This window comes from Geotrypetes seraphini, chromosome 4, assembly GCF_902459505.1.
Source record: "Geotrypetes seraphini chromosome 4, aGeoSer1.1, whole genome shotgun sequence".
Taxonomy (NCBI): Eukaryota; Metazoa; Chordata; class Amphibia; order Gymnophiona; family Dermophiidae; genus Geotrypetes; species Geotrypetes seraphini.
In genome coordinates this window covers 220,174,192-220,199,247 of record NC_047087.1, presented here as the reverse complement: position 1 = coordinate 220,199,247, position 25,056 = coordinate 220,174,192, and the positions used below count along the sequence as shown (strand labels likewise).

The window sequence follows — 25,056 nt, the reverse complement described above, 5'->3', positions numbered from 1 at the left end:
AACCTTTAAAACATATTATAAGATTATTTCATACTAAATATACACACAATTATTTTCCCAAACATATTCATTGGGGAAATCCTGAAAACCCGACTGGATTGCGGCCCTCGAGGAGGACCTTGGACATCCCTGCTTTAGCTGAAGCTCCAAAAAACCAAAATTTGATGCGAACCCGACATGACACGCGCTGAAATCAACACAGGCGCATGCGTTTCTCCTGATCTCTGTGCAATTCAGGTTGGAAGGCTGAAACGTGGAGATCTGCAGTGAGAAGAAGAAAAGGTCAGAGGGCTGGAAAGGGGCAAAGAAAGATGTAGATTCCACTCGGAAAGATACGTTGTTGAAGTTTTAAAGTGAGAGTGATGACCAGAAATTGCATAGGGCAAACAAAATGAAGATTTAGATCGTACGCTGTTTGAGTGGGTTCAGTATAGAAGGTGTGAACGCATGATTTGATGGTAATAAAGCAAGCCAAAAAATGCCTTCATGAACTGAAACATTGACGATGAGTGTGACTATTCAGAAGGTTGGCTGCCAAAATTTAAGAAGTACCATGGTGTTTAGAACATAAGAACATAAGAATTGCCATCTCCGGATCATACCCTGGGTCCATCAAGTCAGGTGATCCGCATACGCGGAGGCCCCGCCAGGTGTACCCTAGCATAGTTTTAGTCCCCATATCACTATATGCTTCTCAAGGGAGATGTGCATCTAATTTACCCTTACCCGTATCACTCTATGCCACTCTTAAGGAGATGTGCATCTAGTTTACCCTTAAATCCTAGAACGGTGGATTCTGCAATTACTTCCTCTGGGAGAGTATTCCAGGTGTTCACCACTTGCTGCGTGAAACAGAACTTCCTGATATTCATCCTGGTCCTGTCCCCCGTCAGCTTCAGTCTATGTCCTCTTGTCCGTGTCACACTGGACATTGCTTTCCCTGCTCCATTTTGTCGAATCCTTTCAGTATTTTGAAAGTCTCGATCAGATCCCCTCGCAGTCTCCTCTTCTCAAGGGAGAACAACCCCAGTCTCCTAAGTTGTTCCTCGTAGTCCAGGTTCTCCATACCTTTCACTAGCTCCATTGCTCGTCTCTGCACCCTCTCTAGCAGTTTTATATCCTTCTTTAGGTATGGAGACCAATGCTGGACGAAGTATTCCAGGTGTAGTCTGACCATGGCTCTGTAGAGCGGTATTATAACTTTATCTGATCTACTCATAATTCCCTTCTTTATCAGTAGTGAAAAAGCTTCTGCTGATTACGAGGCAACTGAAAGTTACATTGATGAATTTGCTAAGAGGATATCTGATGGAAACCTTGGTCTTGCTGATGAAAATTAGGGGTACCAGATTTTACTTCAGTAAAATCTGGACCCCCCAGACCCGCCCCCTAGGCCCACCTAGTTCCACCCATCCCAGCCCCGTTACACCCCAGTCCTGCCCAAGCCACACAAACTCCCTGCCTGCTCTCATCGAGCAGGAGGAAATCTGCGCATGCACGGATGTGATAACGTCACATGTGTGTGATGTCATCATGTGGCATCCATGCATGCGCGGACTTCCTCCTACCCTGACGCGATTTAGAGGAAGCTATTCAAAACCTGGACAAAGTGCCAGGTTTTGAAAAGCCATCTGGATCCCCAGACATGTCCAGGGGAATCCGGACGTGAAAATTCACTCCACTGGCACTATGGGGCAAATTCTACAAGAAGTGGCCAAAAGTTGGGCACCGATATAGGCACTGTTCTGCGCGATTCAAGCACAATTGGGTGCTGTTTAGTGAATCATGCTGAGCGGCACCTATTTTGGAGATGCCCATTAAATAGGCCAGCTCTAGGCACAACTAAAAATTAGGCACCTATGCGAGCGCTTAAGCACGCTGTCGTGCAGCCGGGGCCGGGACCTGAGGCGGGTACCCTGGCTGAGCGCATTCACTGATCTTAGCGTGCCCTCAAAAGGTGAAAAACCTGCTGGGAAAATAATGGTCAGAATGGCAAAAAGTTCCCAAAACACAATAAGGCCACAGTCCAGCCCCTTTGCAAATAAAGTAGGCTTTATTTGTGTATTCAGCCAATGTTCAAAACATGTAACAACTAAAAATTAGCATTAGTCCAGTGGCCTGGCTACTTCCATTCCTTGTAAATCAGGGACTCACAGACTCTGCTTGCAGGTATCTACCAAAGGTTCCAAAATAAAGACAACCCCCCCCCAAACAATTCACCTGTTCTGGCAAGTAGTTCTGCAGCCCCTCTGGCTGCTGGGTCAGCACATGGCTGGCCACACCCTTGCCTCAGGTTAAATCCAGGAATTTACCTTGCTGGCTTTTTCCAAGTTTAAAAAAAAACAAACAAAAAACAACACATCAAAATTCAAAACAGGTAAGTATTCCACAGTCTATTTCATCACAAACTTTTCCCTACAAAACTCACTGTGCCTGTTTGGATACAGTCAGGCTCCCCTACCAACCCTAGTGGGAGTTGCTAAATCCACTATCAAAATAGCCCTTCAATTAATTACCTTTTAAATTCCCAAAACAGTCAGCAAACACACAGTTCCTTCTTCCAAAAACATAGTGCAGTTAAAAGCTTTCCAGCCAAAAGAAATAAAAGGAAAAACTTAACTCTCATCCATCCAGTCACAAACTGGTTGCAGTGCAATGTCCATAGCTTCCTCTGGCCTCAGGAAGTCTGGCTAGTTTACAGGCAAAGATTTCTCCCAATCTTTCATTTCTATCTCATTATCTTGGCTGATTTCTGGAGCACCTAGCCATATATCTGTTTCCTCAGCTAGCTCAGCCCTGTCTCTCCCTGGCTTGCACTGCTCCAACTGCTTTTCTCTGTGGGAGCCACGCCCTAGCCTGTGTGGGGGAAGGGCAGGTGTCAGCTTTCCCTGGGTTTTCTCCTGCTCTGCAATTAGTCTCAGCAGGTGTGTGCCTAAAGAAGCCAGAGACTGTTTCTTAGGCTGTGGCCTACCAGTGACTGGTCTAGGTTTAAAGGAGTTTTGTCCCCCATAATGTCCCAACTCCTCCCAGGGCTCCTGCTCTTGGGAAACCTACCCAGAATCAGAGTCCTGGTCTATGCTAGTTGGAGAGCTGCTGCACTGATCAGCTCTCTTCAGCTCCAGGGCTATGTTTCTATGCTTTCTAGCTGGAACAAGGCTAGCTGTAGTGCTGGGCTTATGACAACACTTAAGAGCAGTGATTCTGCAAGAAAGCGCCTAACACGTAGCCACGCCCATGCCTAATATGCATAGCACCTATTTTTTTGAAGGCCGCCTAAATTTTTGGAATTGCGCTTTCTTGATAGGCACCTATGTTTCAATCAGTGCTGATTAAAAAGCTTAATTGAGCTTGTTATTCAATTTAGATGGGCGCCTATCTAATTGAACGCCTCCGAAATAGGTGCCTAACTTTAGGCACTGGTTATAGAATTTGGGCCTATGTTCCTAGGAAAACACTGACAACAGCTGATGAATGAGTACCATCTGGATTTAAGGACACAAAGGACAGGATAACTGTCTTGCATGAACTTATGATGCGGACACACATACAAAGTTGGCAATGATTGGAAAAAGCCAACATCCCTGATGTTTGAAGGGTGCAGACTATTATGCTAAAAGAAAACATGAGTAACCAGAGAAACATTTAGTGATTGGTTCCATAACTACTTTGTGCCAGTAGCAAGAGCTCATTGTAGAGAAGTGGGACTGGAAGAGAACTGTGAACTTTTACTAGCTCTGCTCATTCACCTCAAGAACTTTTTGTGAAAAATAATGTTTCTGCCATTTACCTCCCACCCAATGTGACATCCTTAATACAGCCTTGTGACCAAGGAATTGTATGTTGCATGAAGACCAAGTGTAAAGACGGTTTTCTAAATTGCATGCTTGATGCAATTAACAGAGGTATAAAAATTCAAGACTTTCTCAAGGAGCTCAGTCTTAAGGATGCCATTTATGCAAGATGTAACTAAATTGCATTAAAAAATGCTTGACAAAAACTTTGATACCATAGTTGAAGGGATGGTATAGTATAAACCTCCCCCAGATACCTTCTATACCAATATGATTTGTCAAATGAATTCTCCAGGCCCTCAGAGGTGCCACCAAAAGTTCAATAAACTTTCATAACTTTTGGCTTTATGTCCCCTATCGTCATCGGGTCCCTGGTATATTAGTTAAAGATGTGCAATGCTTATTTTAATATGTTTTCAATAAATTAAATAAGTTATAAAGTGCAGTTTACTTAACTTGGGTGGTTAGCCAAGAGGGACAAAGTCGCCAACATGTTTCACTCTGTTTGGGTTTCCTCAGGGCACAATCCCTCAGAACTATATGCTCTTCACGACGTGGCCACCCGAAATGTGATCAAAGACAAAAACTTTGGCCATCAACAATGTTTGATGAAAATGAACCTGTAGAGGAAGACTTTGAAGGTTTCTAAGTCAGTGATGAAATAAGTTAGAGGCAGCTGATATTAATGAAGTGCTGAATATTGAGTTGTGCATTCCTTCATGGATGGCGAGATTGCTGAAATGTTGTTAAAGAAAAGCTTGAGGATAATGATGGTGAAGACCCTGTGAAAGCCGGAGAAAAAAATCCCTATAGATAGAAACTTGACGGCAGATAAAGACCAAATGGACTATCCAGCCTGCCCATCCGCAGTATCCACTATCTCCTACTCTCCCTAAGAGATCCCACATGCTTGTCCCATGCTTTCTTGAATTCAGACACAGTGTTTGTCTCCACCCCCTCTTCTGGGAGATTATTCCACACGTCTACCACCCTTTCTGCAAATTTTTTTTTACTTAGATTACTCCTGAGCCTATAACTTCTTAACTTCATCCAGTGCCCTCTCATTCCAGGACTTCCTTTCAAATGAATAGGTGTGACCAGTTAATTGCTGGCATGGAACAATTTGCATTTATCAGTGAGCACGAGATTATGGCAGTCTACTCAATTAAAGAGGGACTACTGAAACAGAAACCCTTGTTACGTAATTAGACAGATGACACTGGAAGAAGTCTTTAAAAAGACTGCCACGGCTCCAGCACCCATAGTTAGGGTTACCAGATGTCCGGGCGTCCGGACAGCTTTTCAAAACCTGGCACTTTGTCTGGGTTTTGAAAAGCATATCGCGTCGGGAGGGGCATTCGCTCACGTGCATGTGACATCATCACTTCGCACCCGCACATGGGCAGATGCCCTCCTGACCAATGAGCAGGCTGAGGGGGGTGGGGTTAGGGGTAAGGCTAGGGTAAGGTGTGGGCATAATAGGGGATGAGTGGAACTGGAGGGTGGGTCTATGGGTTCAGATTTTACATACATAAAATCCGGTACCCTAACCGTAGTCAGAAAGCAGAATATAGATAGAAGATGTAGAAGTGCAGGTAAATATGTAAGAAACTGAATGAGCTCATATTCTGTTTAAAGTAACATGTGGAAAGTTATAAGTAATATTATTTGGAAGGTAGCTGAAACCAAATCCTAATTTAAAAATGTGTGTGCCTTTAATCTGAGAGGGATATAGTTTATTTCCATTTGGTTTCTGGTGATTTGCAAAGACAGCTATGCAATTACAGCCCACTGTCTCCTACGCTGTACATCCCTCGGTGAAATAAACAAGGGAAAAGCTGACCCCTTAACAGAGGCTTTTTCTACAGCAAATCCAAACTGCTGTTACTTCTTTTGATCTTTTGTTCTGGAAAAAGTTAATTATGGAGACTGTGACACTTTTAAATGGATCACCTACTTGGATTAACGAATAATTCCTGCAAAACTTGCCTGCAATAGGCAACATGACATGCAGCTGTAGCTGCTACAAGGTGAAGAAACTGTTGTTAAAAAAAAAAAAAGAGGAAAATCTAACAAAAACATTGCAGTTTCTGAGAAGACACCATTCCCCTAATTCTATAAACTTTGTGTTCACATTTCTAGTATACAAATTTGCATAAGCACATTATAAAATAAGGGCCTAGAATCACTAAACCTCCAAACTGTGGGTGATCCATTTCCGTTTGCATGCCAGCCGACGAATTCATTAAAGGCCTGCATGCAAATGGGGATGATCGTTAACACCCCCCCTACCCACGGCCAGGATCACTAGAGAGCGATCCCCGCTCATGCGCACACCCTGACAGTAGTGACAGGAGAAGCAGCCTCCTGTCACTGCTGTCAGGGCTCAGCCCCGATCTGTCCTGCTCTGCCCAATCTCTCTTGCCTGCTTGCCAGACTCTCCTGTTCTCTGCCGCCGTTCCCTGCAGTGCAAGCCCGTGGGCTTAAAGCGGGCCTGCACTGCGGGGAATGGCGTCAGAGAGCAGGAGAGTCCAGCGAGTAAGCAAGAGAGAGCGGGGCAGAGCAGGGCAGACAGGAGAGCCTACACTAGCCCCACCAACCAGCCCGACACACCGGCCTTGCCGGACACCCCCCAGGCCCCGATCTCTCCTACCTGCCCTGCTCCGCTCCGATCTCTCCCTCGCCCTCCTGCTTCCACGGCCGCCGCTGCATTATAGCGGCCTTAGGCCCCACCCCGGCGCATCATCTGATGCACGGGGAGGGGCTAAGGCACTGATTCGCTGAGGTGCCTCGGGCTTCTCCCAGGGAGGAACCCGAGGTGCCTCAGCCAATCAGTGCAGCGGCGGCCAGGGAGAGCAGGAGCATGAGGATTTTCCTTCTGCTCCCGACGATTAGCGTAGGAGCAGGAGGGTCCGGGCACCCCTCCTGCTCCCGAAGATGGGAGCCTTGTCGCAAGGAGCAGAAGGGACCGGGCACCTCTCCTGCTCCCAACTATTTTAAAGGTACCGGGGTGGGTGGGCTGCCTGGGCCGGGATGGGAGGCCTAGGAGGGACTGATCACCCCTCCTGCTCCCAACATTTTGGTGCAGGGGGTGGGGGGTCGTGCTGGGAGGGGGGCGAGGGCCATGCTGTGAGAGCTGTGCCAGGAGGGGGGTGAGGGCCGTGCCATGCAGGTCTGGTTGTGGGGAGGGAGAGAGGGCAAGGGCCGTGCCGGTCGGGGGTGGGAGGTGGCTGTGCCTGGGGGCGTTTCTCCTTCAGGGAGGGGCGCATTTGTGTGTGGGGGTACATTTTTTTGACAGGCCTGCCTGTCTTTTATTAATTTTTTTATGGGGCAGATATTTTGCGTGTGTAACACACGTAAAATATTTGTGCCATGGAAAAAAAATGAATAAAAAAGACAGACAGGCCTGTTAAAAAACCTGCAGACCTGACAGTAACTCACAGATCTGTAGCAATCGGGTTTGCTAATAGAGACTACGGGAGCTCAAGGCAGCCATTTCCTGTGAGCGAGAATCTCGGCGAGAGGGAGAATTAGAAGGGCTTGAGCACGCGCAAATGCATGCTCAAAGCCGGCAGAGACAAGGAAGAAGATCTTCAAGCGGCGCCGGCACTTGTGGGCTGCGTGCCAGTGCCAAAGGGGGGGTGAGATAAAGTTGGTTGGGCGGGGGGGGGGGGGTGCCGATTCGAACGGGGGGGGGCTTTGCGAGCAGGGGGAGCGGTTCTCGTGGCGGTGCCAGGCGGGGGGGGGGGGTGTGTGTGAATTAAAGTTGGTTGGGCGGGGGGTGCCGGATCACGCGGGGGGGGGGGGAGGACTTTACGAGCGGGGGGGGGGGCAGCGCCCTGGCCTCGGGGGGGGGGGGAACTTATCAAAGCGAGTTTCCATTATTTCCTATGGGGAAACTCGCTTTGATAAACGAGCATTTTGGATTACGAGCATGATCCTGGAACGGATTATGCTCGTAATCCAAGGTGCCACTGTATATTAGATTCCATATTCTAAATTGAGATATAACATGCAGTACATATGAATGAAATATAATGTGTGAAACTATGGATGATGGGTGAATGTATGAAAAATATATATGAAAGAAGATATACTAAAAATGAAATGGTTTATAGAAAGAACACTAAGGAAAAATCCTGAACACAGTATCTGGAAATGGTTAAGTTAGAATCAGAGACCTGTAGCAGTCTCTAGTATAGAAAGGGGGTACATGAAGCCCACTCTTAGAAAGGCTTCTGTGTGAGTATCAGTGTAATTTGAAACTGTCAGTTGTTCAAAGCAGGAGGCGGGAGTACCCTTCCTCCAGGATAAGGCTGAGAACATTTCAGCAGCTTGCCTGATACATAGACAAACTGCCTGAAATAAGTTTTAAGAAGGACAAAAAGAATATTGAATATGTTATAAAATGTTATTCAAGGGTGAATGTAAACAAACAAATATGATTTCTGGAACTTTTATTTCATGTTAAAGAAAAGTTTTTTCCCAACTTTAAGGACAACCTCTGTTAATGGATTGGCTGACAGCCAATGATATCATGTAGGACAAAAGGTATATATTGGAAAGCAACGCATTATCAAGTTGAGATCTTGTCAGAAAGCTAGCGTTTGGCACTGTACAGGTTTCCCAGATAACGCAACCCAATCTTTTGAGGTCCATGATGAAAATAATAAAAACAATACTTAATTTTTTATATAAAGCTTGCGTTATGTGTGATTTCCATATATTTATTATTTTTTCACACCTTGAGTGAAAGCTAGCAGCTTAATTGGTAACTGCAGCTTAATGAGTGCGCTGGCGTCCAATTACCCATGCTCAGGGCTTATATTGTTCAGTGGCCACCTCAAAATGTTTGTCCCTTTTTGTGAATTTTCAGTGAAACTACCCAGACAGTTAAGCACAGACACACACACAAAAAAAGCCACCCACAAAGAGGAGTCTCAGTGGTAATTCAAATATGGCGGTCAAGAGTGCTAAAAGTCTGTAACCAATAAATGGCTTCAAGCACTCTTGACCACCACTCAGATAATGCCACTGAAAAACTTTCAAATTACTGTGTTATATGTGGATTTAAGGCATTGAGGATGGAAACACCCAACTATACAGACAGCCAATGGCAGAGTAAGGGGGAGTGCGGGGGGAGGGCTGTCTGCCCCTGGCGTGGTCTTCCTAAGAGCATGGCACACCCTTCCTCTCCATCCACCCCCTGCTCCTCACACCCCTTGCCTTCCCCCATGCCTTTTTCACTTCCCCAGCCCAACGTTGCTGCCCACATTGGCACTCTCTCTGATGTCACTTCTGGGACCCACACTTAGGATGTGACATCAAAGGGCAAATGAACACCGACATGGGCATACTGCTCACACCAGAGAAGGTAAAAAGGTATGAGGGAAGGGGAAGTGGCCGGGGAGGGAGGAAGGCCGCTCACCCTTACTACACCACTGCAAACAGCCGCAATATTAAGACACTTTTTATACAGCTAAGCTGTTTTATACGGATAGAGGCAGAACTTTATTTCTATATGCAGAATCAGTGGCTGCCCTATACATATAGTTAGCATCACTGCCAATCTAGACAGCCGTGCTGAATAAACAAAGTCCACAGTTTGCATTTAAAAGACTGCAGCCATCTCTGTCATGGACCATTGATAACCACCTGAAATATCAAACTATTTATATTTATCTTTATCGGTGGTTCTCAACCCAGTCCTCAGGACACACCCATTCGGTCAGGTTTCAGGGTATTCATAGTGAATATGCGCGAGACAGATTTGTATGCAAATCTTTCATGCATATTCATTATGGATATCCTGAAAATCTGAATGCCTGCCCCGAGAACTGCCCAGGAAAATTTCACAGGAAATGAGGGCTTCTCAACTGTATGACCATGCCGCACTGTTTGCTTCGCTATACAAAATACCCTCTTTTGCAATCCCTTTTATGAAGCCGCGTTAAGCTTTTCTTTTTTTTTTTATCGCCAGCCACGGCAGTAAAAACGCTGACGCTCATACTGCTGTGGCCGGTGGTAAAAAAAAAAAAAGCCTAATGTAGCTTCATAAGAGGGCCTTGATTTGTATACTTTAATAGATGATTTCATATATGCAATCACTAACACTAGGTAGAGAATGACAAATTTGTCCCTGCAGGAACTCATTTTCCCTTCCCATCCCATCCCATTCCCGCAAGTTCTTTTCCTGTCCCTGCCCCATTCCTGCATGCTCTGTCCTCATCTGCACAAGCCTCAAACACTTTAAAATCCTAAGTAGCAACATTCTAGAGCTCAGATTGTGATGTCATAATGCCTCATTCCACCAATGCCTAAGCTCTGTCCTCATCTGCACAAGCCTCAAACACTTTAAAATCCTAAGTAGCAACATTCTAGAGCTCAGATTGTGATGTCATAATGCCTCATTCCACCAATGCCTAAGCTCCGTCCTCATCTGCACAAGCCTCAAACACTTTAAAATCCTAAGTAGCAACATTCTAGAGCTCAGATTGTGATGTCATGATGCCTCATTCCACCAATGCCTAAGCTCTGTCCTCATCTGCACAAGCCTCAAACACTTTAAAATCATAAGTAGCAACATTATAGAGCTCAGATTGTGATGTCATAATGCCTCATTCCACCAATGCCTAAACTCCGTCCTCATCTGCACAAGCCTCAAACACTTTAAAATCCTAAGTAGCAACATTCTAGAGCTCAGATTGTGATGTCATAATGCCTCATTCCACCAATGCCTAAGGGCTGTCCTCATCTGCACAAGCCTCAAACACTTTAAAGTCATAAGTGTTCGAGGCTTGTTCGGTTAAGGCAGAGCTTACAGGGATGGAGCAGGGACAAGGGGTAGCGACAAAACTTGCGGGGATGGGACGGGGAAATTGGGTTCCTGTGGGGATGGGGACAAATTTGTCCCCGTGTCATTCTCTAACACCAGGAAAATGCCAGAACAGCGTTTACTTTCCAATGCCATATGTAAAGAAGAATGCGGGATCAGATCTGCTTTATTGCTTCCTTAAAGCGCCAATATGTGGGAAGGAGGAATCAGAAACTGCTGGTATAATTGCCTTTTACATCATCCTAGTTTCAGCATTACTCTTCCATGTTAAATAACAGCTTTGGGTGTCGGAATATTCTAGCATTTAGTGTTTTGTTTTTTTTTCCTCGTGTAGTAATGGCATAGATGGCCTTTTATGAACTGATGTTTTGCTTCATTTTGCTTACCTGCATAGATTAATTCCATCAAAAATAGTTTGTAATATTATTTTTTTTATTATTAATCATTTTGACCAGCTTTCGTCATAGACATCAATTCATCCAAATAAAGATTACTGTACAGAATGTATTACTATGAAGAATATTCCTGACAGAAGGCAACTAAAACAAATCACATGGGCATTGAATACCCTTCTCTAAAGTACAGCTTCAATAAGTAATACAAAAATAAATCTGAAAGGGAAAGAAACAGGTTGGCTCCACCATTTTGCTGTTTAAACCATGTAACAGAATAAAGCATGTGCTGTACCCTCATAGGTACAGACACCTGTCTCCTCTTCAGTCATAGGATGCATTTGAGGATTATTTACAGAGTTGGGGGGTCTGGATATCCCCATAGACATATATAGAATTTACTTCTGTTTAATTTTGGTGACTTTCAGCTAAGCAATGGAAAGCAGGAGCCCTGGAGGGATTCTGCACCCAGTTCAACATTACCTGAGAGCTCCAAGAGGCACAGATTTTGAATTTGGCACTTCTAATTTCTGAGATGTGGATTTAGGCAATATAAATTTCTCACATGGGTTTTATTTATATTTTTTTTAAAAGTTAATTACAAGTTCACTTAAAAAAGTTAAATAACATTCAAACTGTGCAAATTCTACAATATATATCTAAGACTGCATACGAAGGCTGAACTTGCCCAAAACACTGGAATTCGGTGTGATCTGTATTTTTCTGCTGAATGACATTTCCAGACTGTATAAAAAGAGTTTGGATCTGACATTTTTACATTTTATGGAGGAGAAAGATCATATGACAATTTCTAAGATACCATTTCTATTACAGGGAAATGAGCAAGTTCAGGATAAAGAGCTAGATTCACTAAGGGCACGGATCGGATCCAATCCGTGAGGGATCCGATCCGTGTCCGGGGGGCTGATTCACGAATCACCCTCATGTAAATGAGGGCGATTGAAATCACACCCCCAACCGACTGCAGGGATCGCTGAATAGCGATCCTGATGCATGCGCAGACCATCTGCAGATGGTCTGCGCATGTGTTGGCCCTCTGTGCCTGGCAGAGCTTTTTACTTTTTTTTTACGAGACCGTGGTTTTAACCTGCTTTAAACCTGTGGGTTAAAACCATGGGCTTGTACTGCAGGGAAGAAAGCAGATGGGGCAGAGCAAGAGATCGTGCTGAGAGCAGATGGGGCAGAGAACAGAGAAGCAGGGCAGCAGAAGGCAAGGCAGTTGGAAAGGACCTGAGTGACTGGTCCTCAGCAGGTGCTTATTTTTGGATCAGTCAGCCCAGTCGGTGTCCCAAATTTTTTTTTTAGTGAATCGCTTCCTGCCTACATTTGAATGCCATTCCCCTTCATTTGCATGCGCAGATCGGATGATGATCGGGACAGAGGTTAGTGAATCAGGTCGGAGGGGAAATCGGGTCGTAAAGGGGTCGCTAAGTGGTCGGAACTTAGTGAATCTAGCCCAAAGTGATAACATTGGGAAGCCCATCTTGTTTCATGCAGAAAGAAAAAGGCCACTAGCAGACTGCAAATTCTCAGAATCTGGGCAATGGATTCATTCACAATATATTTTTTTTTTACTTATTCTAAAGAGTAACCAAAACAGAAATGTAGCAAAGTCCAGATCCAACCACCATGAATTTCATTTCCCATCATTCACTTCACCACAGAAAACAGGGCCCTGCCCCGGAGTCTTCAATTAAACAAAAACAATGCCTCCATTTTTGTTGCCGTTAAGTGCCTTAAGGTTCAAGCAGAAATATATATCATTTTGTTTCATAAAAGATATATGCAAAACAGACCCCAACCAGTGAGGTCCTGTTCATTTCAACTCAAGTCCTTTAGGAGAAGAAAAATCCTTTTCCCATGTGCTTTATACTCTGTGAATGAAGATGTTTGCTTCAGGCTCTGTTGAGAAGGGTTGTCCTGAAAAAGAAAATATGTACATTAAAAATGTTTATTAGTTTCAGTACAATGTGAGCTCTTTGGTGAGATCTCCATTACAGCCTTCACGCTTAGCACCATTGAACATATGGGAACCTAGCAGAAGAATCCTAGGCCCCTTATAGAGCTGTTATGACTGGAATATTTCAGATGCTATTCAATTGCTATCTGTAAGATTTCCTGTATTATCTTCTTATTATTTTTCACTAAAAAGACATCTGTACAAAAAGCAAGATTTGGGGGTCATTTCATAACTACTTCTGCAGTTCAGCCTCATTGGAAGTTATCATTCTGTGCTTGTGACGTCACAAGGTGTGCTATACTAAGAGAACATCCCACCAGAAGGCCAGGAGGAACCAAACGTCTATTGAGGATGACTCTGTTCTTGATAAAATTAATCCTTTGGTGGCCCCTCCACTCATTGCAATATATATGGGAAGCACCATTTTAGACAGAAGTAGGAATTGAGATAAGCAGGCCAAGCGCGTCTCAAGTTTTACCTGTATTTTAGAAGCTGGTGATGGAGCTTGTTCTAAAATACAGGAGAAATGGATGTTTATGCGATGATTAACGTGAGACGCCTTGATCTCAGTCTGTTAGCCTTGTTCAATGTGCTAATTTCATTTGAATATCACTAGCGTCCACGTATCTTTGGCAGTGTGTTCATTTGTGCTCTATGATTCTCAAGACTCCTGAGGCAGGCCTGGTGGCCGAAACATGTACATGTCAAGTCAGTTGAATCATTGATTGTACTATGATAATATTGGAAGAATAAAGATCTCTATACTTTCAGATAAGTTTGTGGACACTTGATTAGTGCACATCACTCTTCTTTGGACAATTTCATTCTGTGTTTTTTGGTATTTTACCTGTGGTTTTGTTTTGTCCCCTGTTTTGAGCCTTCTGTTTATGCGATGGATGCATGCAACATAAACATCCATTTTAGAAAAATAAGCATCTATAAAAGGGGTTCTTAACCTAATCCGTGGGACACATCCAGCTAATCAGATTTTGAGGACATCCACAAAGACTATGCATGAAATAAATTTGTATGCACTACCTCAAGTGTATTCAAATCTATCTCATGCACATTCACTGTGGATGTCCTGAAAACCTGACTGGCTAAAGGTGTTTTGAAAATTGGGTTGAGACCCACTGACATTGACAGACTGACACACTTAAAGACAGGTAGGTGTGAGTGAAAGACACACACAGAAGGACAGGGGGCCAGGGAGAGACATTGAAAGAAAAAAAAAAAAACAGATAGTGGACAAGGAGAGACACACAGAAAAAAAAGACAGACAGACAGCAGCCAAGGAGACAGATAGAAAAAAAAGAAAGACAGACAGCAGCCAAGGAGAGAGAGAGAGAAAGAAAGAAAGAAAGACAGACACACACATCTATTCTAGCACCCGTTAATGTAACGGGCTTAAAGACTAGTCTTTGTAATAATAACTAATTATTATCCTTGTACTGTCACAATGACCAGTTTCCCTTCCCAATTTGGCATTTGGGTGGGAAAAATCCACTGAACTTCACATAAATAGTGCCAGAAGTATATCTCATCATATCCCCCTTATAATGTATGGAGAGCCCTCCAAAATTCTCCCAAAACCTACTATACCCATTTGTTCACCATCCTAATAGCCCTTATGGCTGCAGGTGGCACCTATACAGCAGTATAGCAGGTTTTTGGTGGGCTCACACTTGCCACCATAAATGTAGTGGTTAGAGTGGCTTATGGGCCTGGCTCCTCTCTATGGTTCACTAGCCCACCCAACTACTTAAGACACTTATGTGATACCATACTAGGCTTTTACATATGAAGTGCTGCTGTTCTAGAGCCAAGTATGTGCTGTTTCATTCAAATTTGGGGATGGGGGATGGGAGGGGGGTCAGTGACCACAGGGGAGTGTGTGGGGCTCATTACTTAATCCCTCCAGTGGTCATCTGGTCATTTTGGATACCCTTTTGGCACTTAGACTCTTCTCGATCAGGTCTAGTTGAAAACATTTAAGTTCTGTCTAGGACATCCTTGGAAAGGTTGATTATAGCTGCAGGACACCCAAGTCTAAGCCCACCCAAAGCCCACCCATTCCCTGCCCTGAGCACGCCTACCAGTACACCCATTTCTACTTTGGATGTGCAGTGGGTGAGAAATCACGCTAGACGTCCAGAAAGTCAGTTTTGAAAATGCTCACTTGGACATTTTGACTAGTAAGGATTTCCAAGTTCCAGTTTATGCTGTCTTTTGGTTATCTATCTTTCTTGAGAATGAGCTCCACAGTCAAATAGTTTAAAGACAACAGCAACAGATTTAAATTAAAACATATGGGTTTGTTCTGTTAAGAAAGACATCTGTATAATTTGGAAAGCTTTATACCTGAGTGTCTTCCAGCTGTCCTTTTCCATGTGATTTTCAGGGCCTTCATTTTCAAAGGATGCCAGGTACAGAGCTACAGCAAGAGGAAAAAAAAAAACCCAAATTCAATTGAAATAACAGACAACTTCCTGGTGTTAAATACTCCTCCACATCCCAGATAAAATACTTTATAATTTTTTCATGGGATAAGCAGTGATACCTAGAAGCACCTGCTTTTCCCTGTCTCCAGTACAAAATGATGCCCGCAACCCCTAGCAATAATCACAGAGCAGAACCACTAGGGATCATGCTGCCCTATTTGGAGGTGGTCGAGATCAGGTGGCAAAGCTGGCCTTAGTCTTTCCATGGCACAGGTGTAGTATGCACTTACATTTAAAAGCAACATATATTCCCCTTGTAAAATAGGAAATGCATGTCAGTGTTTCTGGCTCAACTACATCACTCCCTCTTCATGTTTTAACTACACCCATCTGCCATTTAGATGTGGTGTGGATCCTCCATGTATAAATAGCTGATTTTTAGTATCTTGACTATGTACATGTGTATAAGCGATGAGGACTGAACTTAACATAAAAATTGCCGTCCTGGGACAGATTGATTTTAGGATGCAGAAGAATTTTTGAATTGGAAGGAACAAAGATGCATTTATAATTTAAAATCTGATACTCCATCCGGGTTAAATATGGAGACAGAGAGGGTTACGCTATTTCAGTTTAGGGTTGGATGATTAGAGGAGTGGTTACTTTCTGATGGGAGGAGTTTCTAAGAGGTTATTTAAATGTAGAATAGACGTGCTGACACCATCTTGGTCTGGGGGTGAACTGGAATGAGGTGTCGTTATGCAGTGGTGTACCAAGGGGGGGGCGGGGGGGGCGGTCCGCCCCGGGTACCAAGCCCTGAGGGGGTGCTCCCGGTCCGGTCCAGTTACCCCCCCTGCGCCGGGTGTCGCGTCTGGAAACAGCCTGCAGCAAGATCGCGATGCCAGAGATCTTTGCCTGCTTCGACTGTTTCCTCCGCCACGGTCCTGCCCCTCCTCTGATGTCAGAGGAGGGGCGGGACCGCGGCGGAGGAAACAGCCGAAGCAGGCAAAGATCTCTGGCATCGCGCGATCTTGTTGCAGGCTGTTTCCCCAGGGCAGTAGCGTACCAAGGGGGGCGAGGGGGAGGTCCATCCCGGGTGCCGCCTTAGGGGGGGGTGCACAGCTGGCCCGGTCCCTATCGCGCTCCTACCCTCCCAGCGAAAGCAGCATCGGCGCCATTATCGAAAAAGGTAATGGCGCCAGGCCTTGGAGCACCAAGGCAGACCGCTTCTCCCCTCTCCCAGCCGAAACCCCGCTGACCATCCTATCTCTCTCCCCCCCCAAGTGAACCTTTCTGACCCTCCCAGCGAAAGCAGCAAACCTCCCTCCAGTAGCGTCGGCTTTATCCTCCCTCTGCCGCATCACTGATGACGTCATCAGTAACGCGGCAGAGGGAGGAGAAAGCCGCGAAGGAGGTTTGCTGCTCTCGCTGGGAAGGTCGGAAAGGTTCACGGGGGGGGGGGAGATAGGAGGGTCAGCGGGGGTTCGGCTGGGAGGGGGGAGAAGCGGACTGCCTCGGTGCTCCATTACCTTCTTCGGGCAGCAGCAGCGTTTACAATTCGCTGCTGTTGCCGGCTTCAGGCCTTGTTCTCTGCCGGGTCCTGCCTACTTCCAGTTTTCATGAAGACAGGACCCGACAGAGAGGAAGGCCTGAAGCGGGCAACATCAGTGAATTGTGAATGCTGCTGCTGCCCGATGAAGTTCAGGACATCAGGACATCGGGGAAGGAGCAGGGAGAAATCGGCTGCTGGCTTGGGGGTGAGGGTAGGGAAAGAATCGTGGAAGTGGAGAAATCGGCACGATGGCTTTGTGCAGGCTAGGGGGAGAGAGAAAGAAAGGAAAAAATAAAGAGGGGGGGCCAGGGGGAGAGAGAAAGAAAGGCAGAAAGAAAGAGGGGGACCAAGGGGAGAGAAAGAAAGGCAGAAATAAAGAGGGGGACCAAGGGGAGAGAAAGAAAGGCAGAAATAAAGAGGGGGTCAAGGGGGAGAGAAAGAAAGGCAGAAAGAAAGGAGGGCCAGGGGGAGAGAGAAAGAAAGGCAGAAAGAAAGAGGGGGACCAAGGGGAGAGAAAGAAAGGCAGAAATAAAGAGGGGGGTCAAGGGGGAGAGAAAGAAAGGCAGAAAGAAAGAGGGGGGCCAGGAGGAGAGAGAAAGAAAGGCAGAAATAAAGAGGGGAGCCAGGGGGAGAGAGAAAGAAGAAGGATCAGAAGAAGGACCAGAGACTCATGAAATCACCAGACAAAAAAGTAGGAAAAATGATTTTATTTTCAACTTAGTGATCAAAATGTGTCCGTTTTGAAAATTTATATCTGCTGTCTATATTTTGCACTATGGCCCCCTTTTACTAAACCGCAATAGAGTTTTTTAGCGCAGGGAGCCTATGAGCGTCGAGAGCAGCGTGGGGCATTCAGCGCAGCTCCCTACGCTAAAAACCGCTATCGCAGTTTAGTAAAAAGGGAGGGGGAATATTTGTCTATTTTTGTATAGTTGTTACTGAGGTGACATTGCATAAAGTCATCTGCCTTGACCTCTTTGAAAACCCGCAGAATATAAATGATAATTAACATTTTCTCTGCGTACAGCGTGCTTTGTGTTTTTAAAATTTTATTGTTGGTAGATCATTTTGACTTGGCCACAAAGGTAAGGGGGAGGGAGGGAGGGGAACTGCTGAAAGACATCTAATAATCCTTGCAGGCTTGACTGCAGGGAATTATTTTTGTAAAATCATGTTTTGTTATGTGACTGGCATTATCTAGACTTTAATTTCTATGAATGAATAGAATGAAAATGATATAAAATTACTTGCTTGTTTTTATGTGCGTGCGCTGAAGGAAAGTGGAGAGAGAGTGGGCTGAGGATGCTGAAGGGAAATGGGGAAGAGAGTGGGGAGAAGACGCTGATTTATAAATTGACAATTGTACAGAATATTGTTTCTTTTTATACTTTAATATAAACAATTCAAGGCTTGTGTGGATGGAATCAGGTGGTTTGCGGGGATGGGGACCGAGCTTACGGGGATTAGTCCAATAAAATTGTATTTTTTTATATCTCATTATTTGTTTTATTTTTATTTGTTAATTTATAAAGTGGTGATTGTTATGTATCAGTTTTTTCAAATTTACATCTACTGTCTTTATATTTTGCACTGTATTAGAGGACATGTGTTACTGTTTTTTGTGGTGTTGCATTGTATCCAGGGTCTGGTTTCTTGGCGGATCAGTTTAACTTTTGTCTACATATTTCTATTTTTAGTTTGTGATTATTCCATTTTGGGCGAGGGTGTATCTCTGTTCTGTGTGTATGAAAAAGACATAGTTTTCAGTTGGCATTGACTACAGGACCAATTGACTGTGCGGGATCTGGCTTGTTTAGTTTTACAATGTATGTGTTGGTGTTCTAGTGCTCACTGCAGTGTTTAAGATGCAGCCTTTTCCTCGGTACACTCTTGTGGTGCGATATGTAGATTGGTACTAAAAATCATATTTTTCATATAGATGGGGGGGGTGTCAAAAAATGATGGGCCCTGGGTGCCACATACCCTAAGTACGCCACTGCCTGCAACTACTCCATATGTACTTCTAATGTCATGACAATTTAGACATAATTTATGTTTTGTTATGTTTGGAATAATGGTTACATATATGAGGTTCAATAAAAGAAAATTTTCACTGCCTGTTTCTATTCTGACCATTTATTCCATTTCATGGTTATTGCAAAAAAAAAAAAAAAAATTTTTTTACATGGGGGGGGGGGGGGGGCTGTCAAAAAATGATGGGCCCCGGGTGCCACATACCCTAGGTACGCCACTGTCGTTATGGCATAAGTTATTGGTTAGGTAACTTTTATGAACTGAGTTATATAATAAGGGGTACTTGAATTACAATTCTTATTAATTGTATCCTACGAGGGTCATTTCATAAATAATGCACACTAATTTTTTTTAAATTTACATGTTTTATTTTTTTCAAGTATTTATTTACAATCCTTCAATATAGTCTCCCTGCTTTGCAATGACTGAGTCCCAATATCTGGGAAGCTTCATTATTCCATCCAAGACACTGTTTTTGTTCAGTTGTGGAATGGCTTGGGTACCGGCGGAAGAAAGCTCTTCCAGAGATGCAAAACGATGGCCACGCATAGGTTGTTTCAACTTTGGTAAAAGGTGGAAGTCTAGTGGACTCATGTCTGGACTGTAGGGAGCATGAGGTAACACCTCCCAGCCGTATTTGCGTAGTTTTTCAATGATGACATTCCCTATATGCGGGTGAGCATTGTCGTGAAGAATGAGTAGCCCATCCAAGAGCAACTGAGGTCGAGTTTTGTGCATTTTTCTGTGCATTTTTTTGCAAAACAATTACGATAATACACTGCTGTGACACTTCTTCCACATGGAACTTTTGTCTGCGATGATGATGCCTTCATGACCATAAGCAAAAATCATCATTTTTGACTTTTGATTGAGCTCATCAAAATTTTTTTGGTTGTAGGGAAGATGGAACTCTCCACTCATCATTGAAAAACTACGCAAATATGGCTGGGAGGTATTACCTCATGCTCCTTACAGTCTAGACATAAGTCCACCAGACTTCAACTTTTTTCCAACATTGAAGCTACCTATGTGTGGACATAGTTTTGAATCTCTGAAAGAGCTTTCTTCTGCCGGTACCCAAGCCATTCGGCAACTGAACAAAAATGGTGCCTTGGATAGAATAATGAAGCTTCCCGGATATTGGGACTCGGTCATTGCAAAGCAGGGAAACTATATTGAAGGATTGTAAAAAAATACTTGAAAAAAAAATAAAACATGTAAATTTTAAAAAATAGTGTGTGTTATTTATGAAATAACCCTCGTATTTAGGAGAATGTCCTTGAGGAAGTGATTTGCGAAATATGTTGGCCATGCGTACCTGTGAGATTACATAGTTCTTGAAAGCTAAGTTTCATTAAGATTCATTAAACTCATTGAACGTTACAAAATGAAATTGAAATATTTAGATTAAGAACCTGTGACAAATTGGTTCATAAAGCTTATGGCAATGAAATATGTTTGAGCCATGAATTGTACCGCTGAGGTCCTGGGAAGAAATTTAAAAACATTTAGTATGCTTGTGGATTGAATGTGAGTGTTTTAGAATGCATTAGGCATGGAGCTCTACCTTCTTCAGTGTAGATGGGTGCAGTGAGCAAATACGTCTGGATCTTCTTGTCTTTCTCAAAAGGGCATTCCACTTCTTTCCAGGTTAAGAAATCATGGATCTGTCTTGAAATCTCCCAGTATTTCTGGAAAGAGAAACCAAAATGACAGTGCTTTAAATTTCTTCCATCTGAAAACCACTTCTGCTTATGTAGATTGTGCAGAAAACGGATGCTGGCATTGAGTAGACTAGCACCTTGAAAGAAGCCGCTTTTTGTTTAGGGTTTTGTTTTTCTCTGGGAAACCCCGGACACATGATCAGACCCTGTTCTGCTTCTAGCTCCACCCATGTTCTGCCCCAAGCCCCACTTCCACAAAGCCTCCTCTCTTCTCCCAGACAAGCTACAGCTGTGTATGACATCATCTGTGCAGGTTCAGAGGCCCTCCAAATCTGCCAGGAGCTCTTCGGGGTTTTCCAAAACCCATACAAATGCAAGGTTTTGGAAAGTCCATCCAGGAGCCTGGACAGTCCTCTAAAAAGGTTTTCCCAGATGTCTGGTAATCCTATTTTTCTTGACATTTGAACACAAGGCATGTGTCCTTTCATTTTGAAAAATGGCTCAGCTTTTACTTTGGGTAGAATCTGGTTGGAAAGTATGCATCTGAATTTGAAAATATAATTTATATGTATACTTTTTCCTCCCGTGACTTTAATCCGGCCCAGAAATGGTGCCTAAAGGCACAGCACGAAGTACGTATTTTCTGAAGCATCTGCTTTTTGCCACATTGAGGAAGGGCAATTGTCGGACACTTAATTAACAGGGAATAAGCAGTATTCATTTGTGGAAATCACTTTGAAAATTGCTCTCTAAGGAGCCAAGTACATCCCATTTTAAACACATAAAAGGCCTCTATAAAATTATATCTAGGTTATGTACATGTGTGTTATTAAGAAAGACATCGGGGTAGCCATTGCTTGCCCTGGATCCTTGGGTTTTGGCGAGGTACTGGGGACCTGGATTGGCCACCGTGAGAATGGGCTATTAGGCTTGATGGACCATTGGTCTGACCCAGTAAGGCTATTCTTATGTTCATATGACAAGAACACACATACGAAGGGGTGCTGAATCGTTCTCAACCCAACCAACCAACTAACTTCCTAAATTCTGAGCATAATTTTGCCACTGTAGCTGAAAAGAGTGTTATTTTGTTAAGTGCTAAACTGCAGAAACAAAATTCTATGTTTTGACATTGTTTCAGATCATTGATTGAACATATTCACGCCATTCTTAGCTTGGTTAGGCTGAGAACTTTTCAGCACCCCCTCATATTTATGCAAATCACATGGCGGCATGATTTGGGGTGGAGTCACTAAAATGTGTGTGTAAAATCCTTCCCACTCTTACATTAGAAATACTACCCCATATATGTTTGGATATATTGTTACACTTATTGTAAATTTGAAAATGAATAAAGAATTAAAAAAAAAAAAAAAGAAATACTATCCCAACTACATCAACATCAATTCTCCCAGCAACAAAATCCATGTCTATCTTACCCATGATCTCCAAAATATGAACCAACACCATCACAAAAAGAGTTAATGTGAAATTCATGTTCACTCCCACTATACTACCCAAAAAATCAAAATACAGTAACTTTTGAGAGTGTAAATAAAAGTCCAAAAAACTGATTTATTTGAATAAATCAACATGAAGTAATTCTTTACTAAAACTAATAAAGTACTAGGTTCTGGTTCAACATATGTCCCACCTATCTAAAAATACTGTATTTTGAACTTTTGTAAGAGGCTTGAAAATGCATTCAAATGTTAAATGTCTTCAATATTGCATAACTACAGGGCATTTGGCAAGTTAGCTTAGTTTTCACAAAAATCTGATTACTAGCTTTTCAGTGCAATATAAATACAGGTGCCATCATGTGTAAAAAGATTCTTTGAACAGCCAGGTCTTCAGAAATTCTAAACTTTCAAACCTTACCTTAAAATTAATCTGCTCATTGGGTAAACGGTTTGAATGTATTTTGTGTAGAAAGAAGATATCTTTGATGAAGAGGTTGAAAATGGGGATGACTATTTTCTCCCGGCTGCTGTTGGCTGATTGTGATCTCTGTGCTGCCCCCTGCAAGGCTGTGCGGTAATTACAAAAGTTGCTGGATGGATCCATATGATGCTGTTTAAACAAAATACACATATAATCAGCCCTCTGAGTTCTTCCTTAAAGGGTTTTCTTTATATCTATTTTCTGTTATCTCCATGGAAACCAGAGCCTTAGCCAATTAAAGCTACATTGCATGTAACCTTGGGTTTTGTATACCTTAGCTAGCCCTTCAATTAAGATTAGTTAGATTGTGAGCCTTCGGGACAGTAAGGGAATTTTTCAAGTACCTTTCTTATTTCTAATCTTAATGTATATTTTCTGTAAACCGCTTAGAACCTAACGGATGTAGCGGTATATAAGAAATAAATTACATTACATTACATTACAAGATAGTCATGTGCAACATGAGATACTCAGCCTAGAAGTTGAATATTTACATTTTCTTTTAATAGATTCATCATTTCAATACAATACTGCCATGCTCTGCCCGAGTCTTCAAAAACAGACTGGAAAATTGCAAGCACCAATTTGCAGGTCTAATAAGCTAAATAAATGGTATGCTAAAATTTTCCCTTCACACTAAATGCTGGAAACATTCTCACTACGGAAAGTTTGCTTTTGCTACTCTCTTTTGCTAGGACAGTCTGGTTCAAATCTCACTGCAGCTCCTTGTGATCATGGACAAGTCATTTAACCCTCTAGGACTTCAGATATATGAATTACTTAGACTGTGAAACCCCAGGGACAGAAAAATACCCACTGTACCCGAATGTACATCACTTTAATAGAGTCTGGGCTTGCAGGCGGTAGGTACAAAATAAGTACCTGTATATAATATGTAAACCACTTTGACTGTAACCACAGAAAGGCAGTATATCAAATTCCAACCCCTTTTCCTTAATAAGTAAATTCTTTTGCAAATGTGTGGCCTTTCTGATACATGGTGTGTTACTGCATAAATACCACTAGATGGCAAGCTTTAACTATAAGCTGTTAAAGCTGGAAGCTGAAAGTTACTAGTGAAGGCCCGGGGCAGATTTCTTGTTTTAAACAGATGTCCTGTGTCTGTGAGCATTTTAAAGGAGTCCACGGGCACAGTTTCCTATTGATGACAATTACCAAGGTCATCGCTCTCTTTCAGAATGTTATACTTCCTCATCAATCACATGTGGTTGGGACTGTGAAATAAAACATGTGGCTTGGTGCTGTAGGAACTCTGCAAAATGAATTTTTCCCTGTGAAAAGCAGAGAGGATAGTGGTGGGATTCCCCGTACTTCAAGGGGAACAAAACAAGCAAACATTTCCAATACAGTCTCTTCACATTCAGTAATCGTTCCAGTCTTAAGAATTTTAGGTGTTGCCATATAAAAATCCACAGCCTGAAAACAGCTGTTCATTATATGTATTTATTTTCAGAGACGCCAAGGTTTGACCATCCCAAAGAGTGATATTTACCATTCCAAAAACGGAGAAACAATTTTGTACAGCAGTGGCAAAAGAGTGAGATTTTTCCAAAATCTTGCAAGATTTAAGTGTCAGATTTTGTAGATTAAAAAGGCAAAACAAAATGATATATGCTGGGTTTATTTGTTGTTGTTGCCTCTGAAAGGTTATAGACAGAGAGGAAGCAGTATGAGAGAATTTTCAGAGGCATGCTCTGCTCTCAAAGGCTAAAATTTTGAGCACGTTTCAGGGCATAGGTATAGGGAATGAAAAGGGATATATCAAGGAGAGGTAAAGTACACAGGATGGCGTGCTTAGGTTTCTTCCTACTGGGTGGGCCACTTGGCTGTTCTTATCTTAGGCTTGTCTCTCTTAAAAGCAGTGATCAGGATAAGTGCAGTGGCACTGGGCATAGAAGCCAATTTTTCAGAACTACTGAGGATGCCAAACCAATCACAAATTACACCTTCTTGGACAGACTGAGGGCAGGATGCACAATGCTTTGAGAACAGAGTAATAAATACCGTGTTGGGAGCGATTTTCATTTACAGGGTGATGATGCTCAGCACAATCAAATGCAAATTATATGCATGCTGTTTGTGTGGTGCAGCCCCAGTAAAAGGAGGAGGAATTGTGCCTGCTGCCTGTTCAGAAGAGCAACTGCAGGCACAGCTCTTCCTCTCTGTCCCACCACTGCAAATGAAAAATCAACTCTTCTCCTCTGCCTGTGATCAGCTGGCCTGCACCGGACACACTCCAGCGCCAGCTCAGCTGATCACGGCTCTAGCGCCGGCACAGCTGTTTACTGCTCTGACGTGATCGTGGCTCCGGTGCCAACTCATCTGATCGTGTCTCTTCCCTTCTCCCCTGCCGGTTCAGCTGATTGCAGCTCCAGTGCCACTCAGCTGATCGGGAGGTTTA

At 43.4% G+C, this 25,056-nt stretch overlaps 1 protein-coding gene and 1 long non-coding RNA gene across 3 annotated transcripts in view; one reads left to right on the top strand and one right to left on the bottom strand.

Annotated features, from left to right (window-relative positions):
• Positions 1-6,646: 6,646 nt before the first annotated feature.
• LOC117359994 overlaps positions 6,647-25,056 on the top strand; it is a 43,808-nt gene continuing 25,398 nt past the window's right edge. The window contains exons 1-2 of the long non-coding RNA XR_004539340.1: positions 6,647-6,793; positions 23,144-23,246. This is a non-coding gene — a long non-coding RNA (uncharacterized LOC117359994). The remainder of the gene's footprint in view (positions 6,794-23,143; positions 23,247-25,056) is intronic.
• Positions 11,038-25,056, bottom strand: part of RASGEF1A (RasGEF domain family member 1A) — a 374,005-nt gene continuing 359,986 nt past the window's right edge. For both annotated transcript variants that reach the window (XM_033943511.1, XM_033943510.1), the window contains 4 exons: positions 22,572-22,763; positions 20,594-20,717; positions 15,361-15,433; positions 11,038-12,959 (listed from right to left, as the gene is read on the bottom strand). In XM_033943511.1, coding sequence (XP_033799402.1) covers positions 12,935-12,959; positions 15,361-15,433; positions 20,594-20,717; positions 22,572-22,763 — 414 coding nt within the window. In that variant the 3' untranslated portion in view covers positions 11,038-12,934. The remainder of the gene's footprint in view (positions 12,960-15,360; positions 15,434-20,593; positions 20,718-22,571; positions 22,764-25,056) is intronic.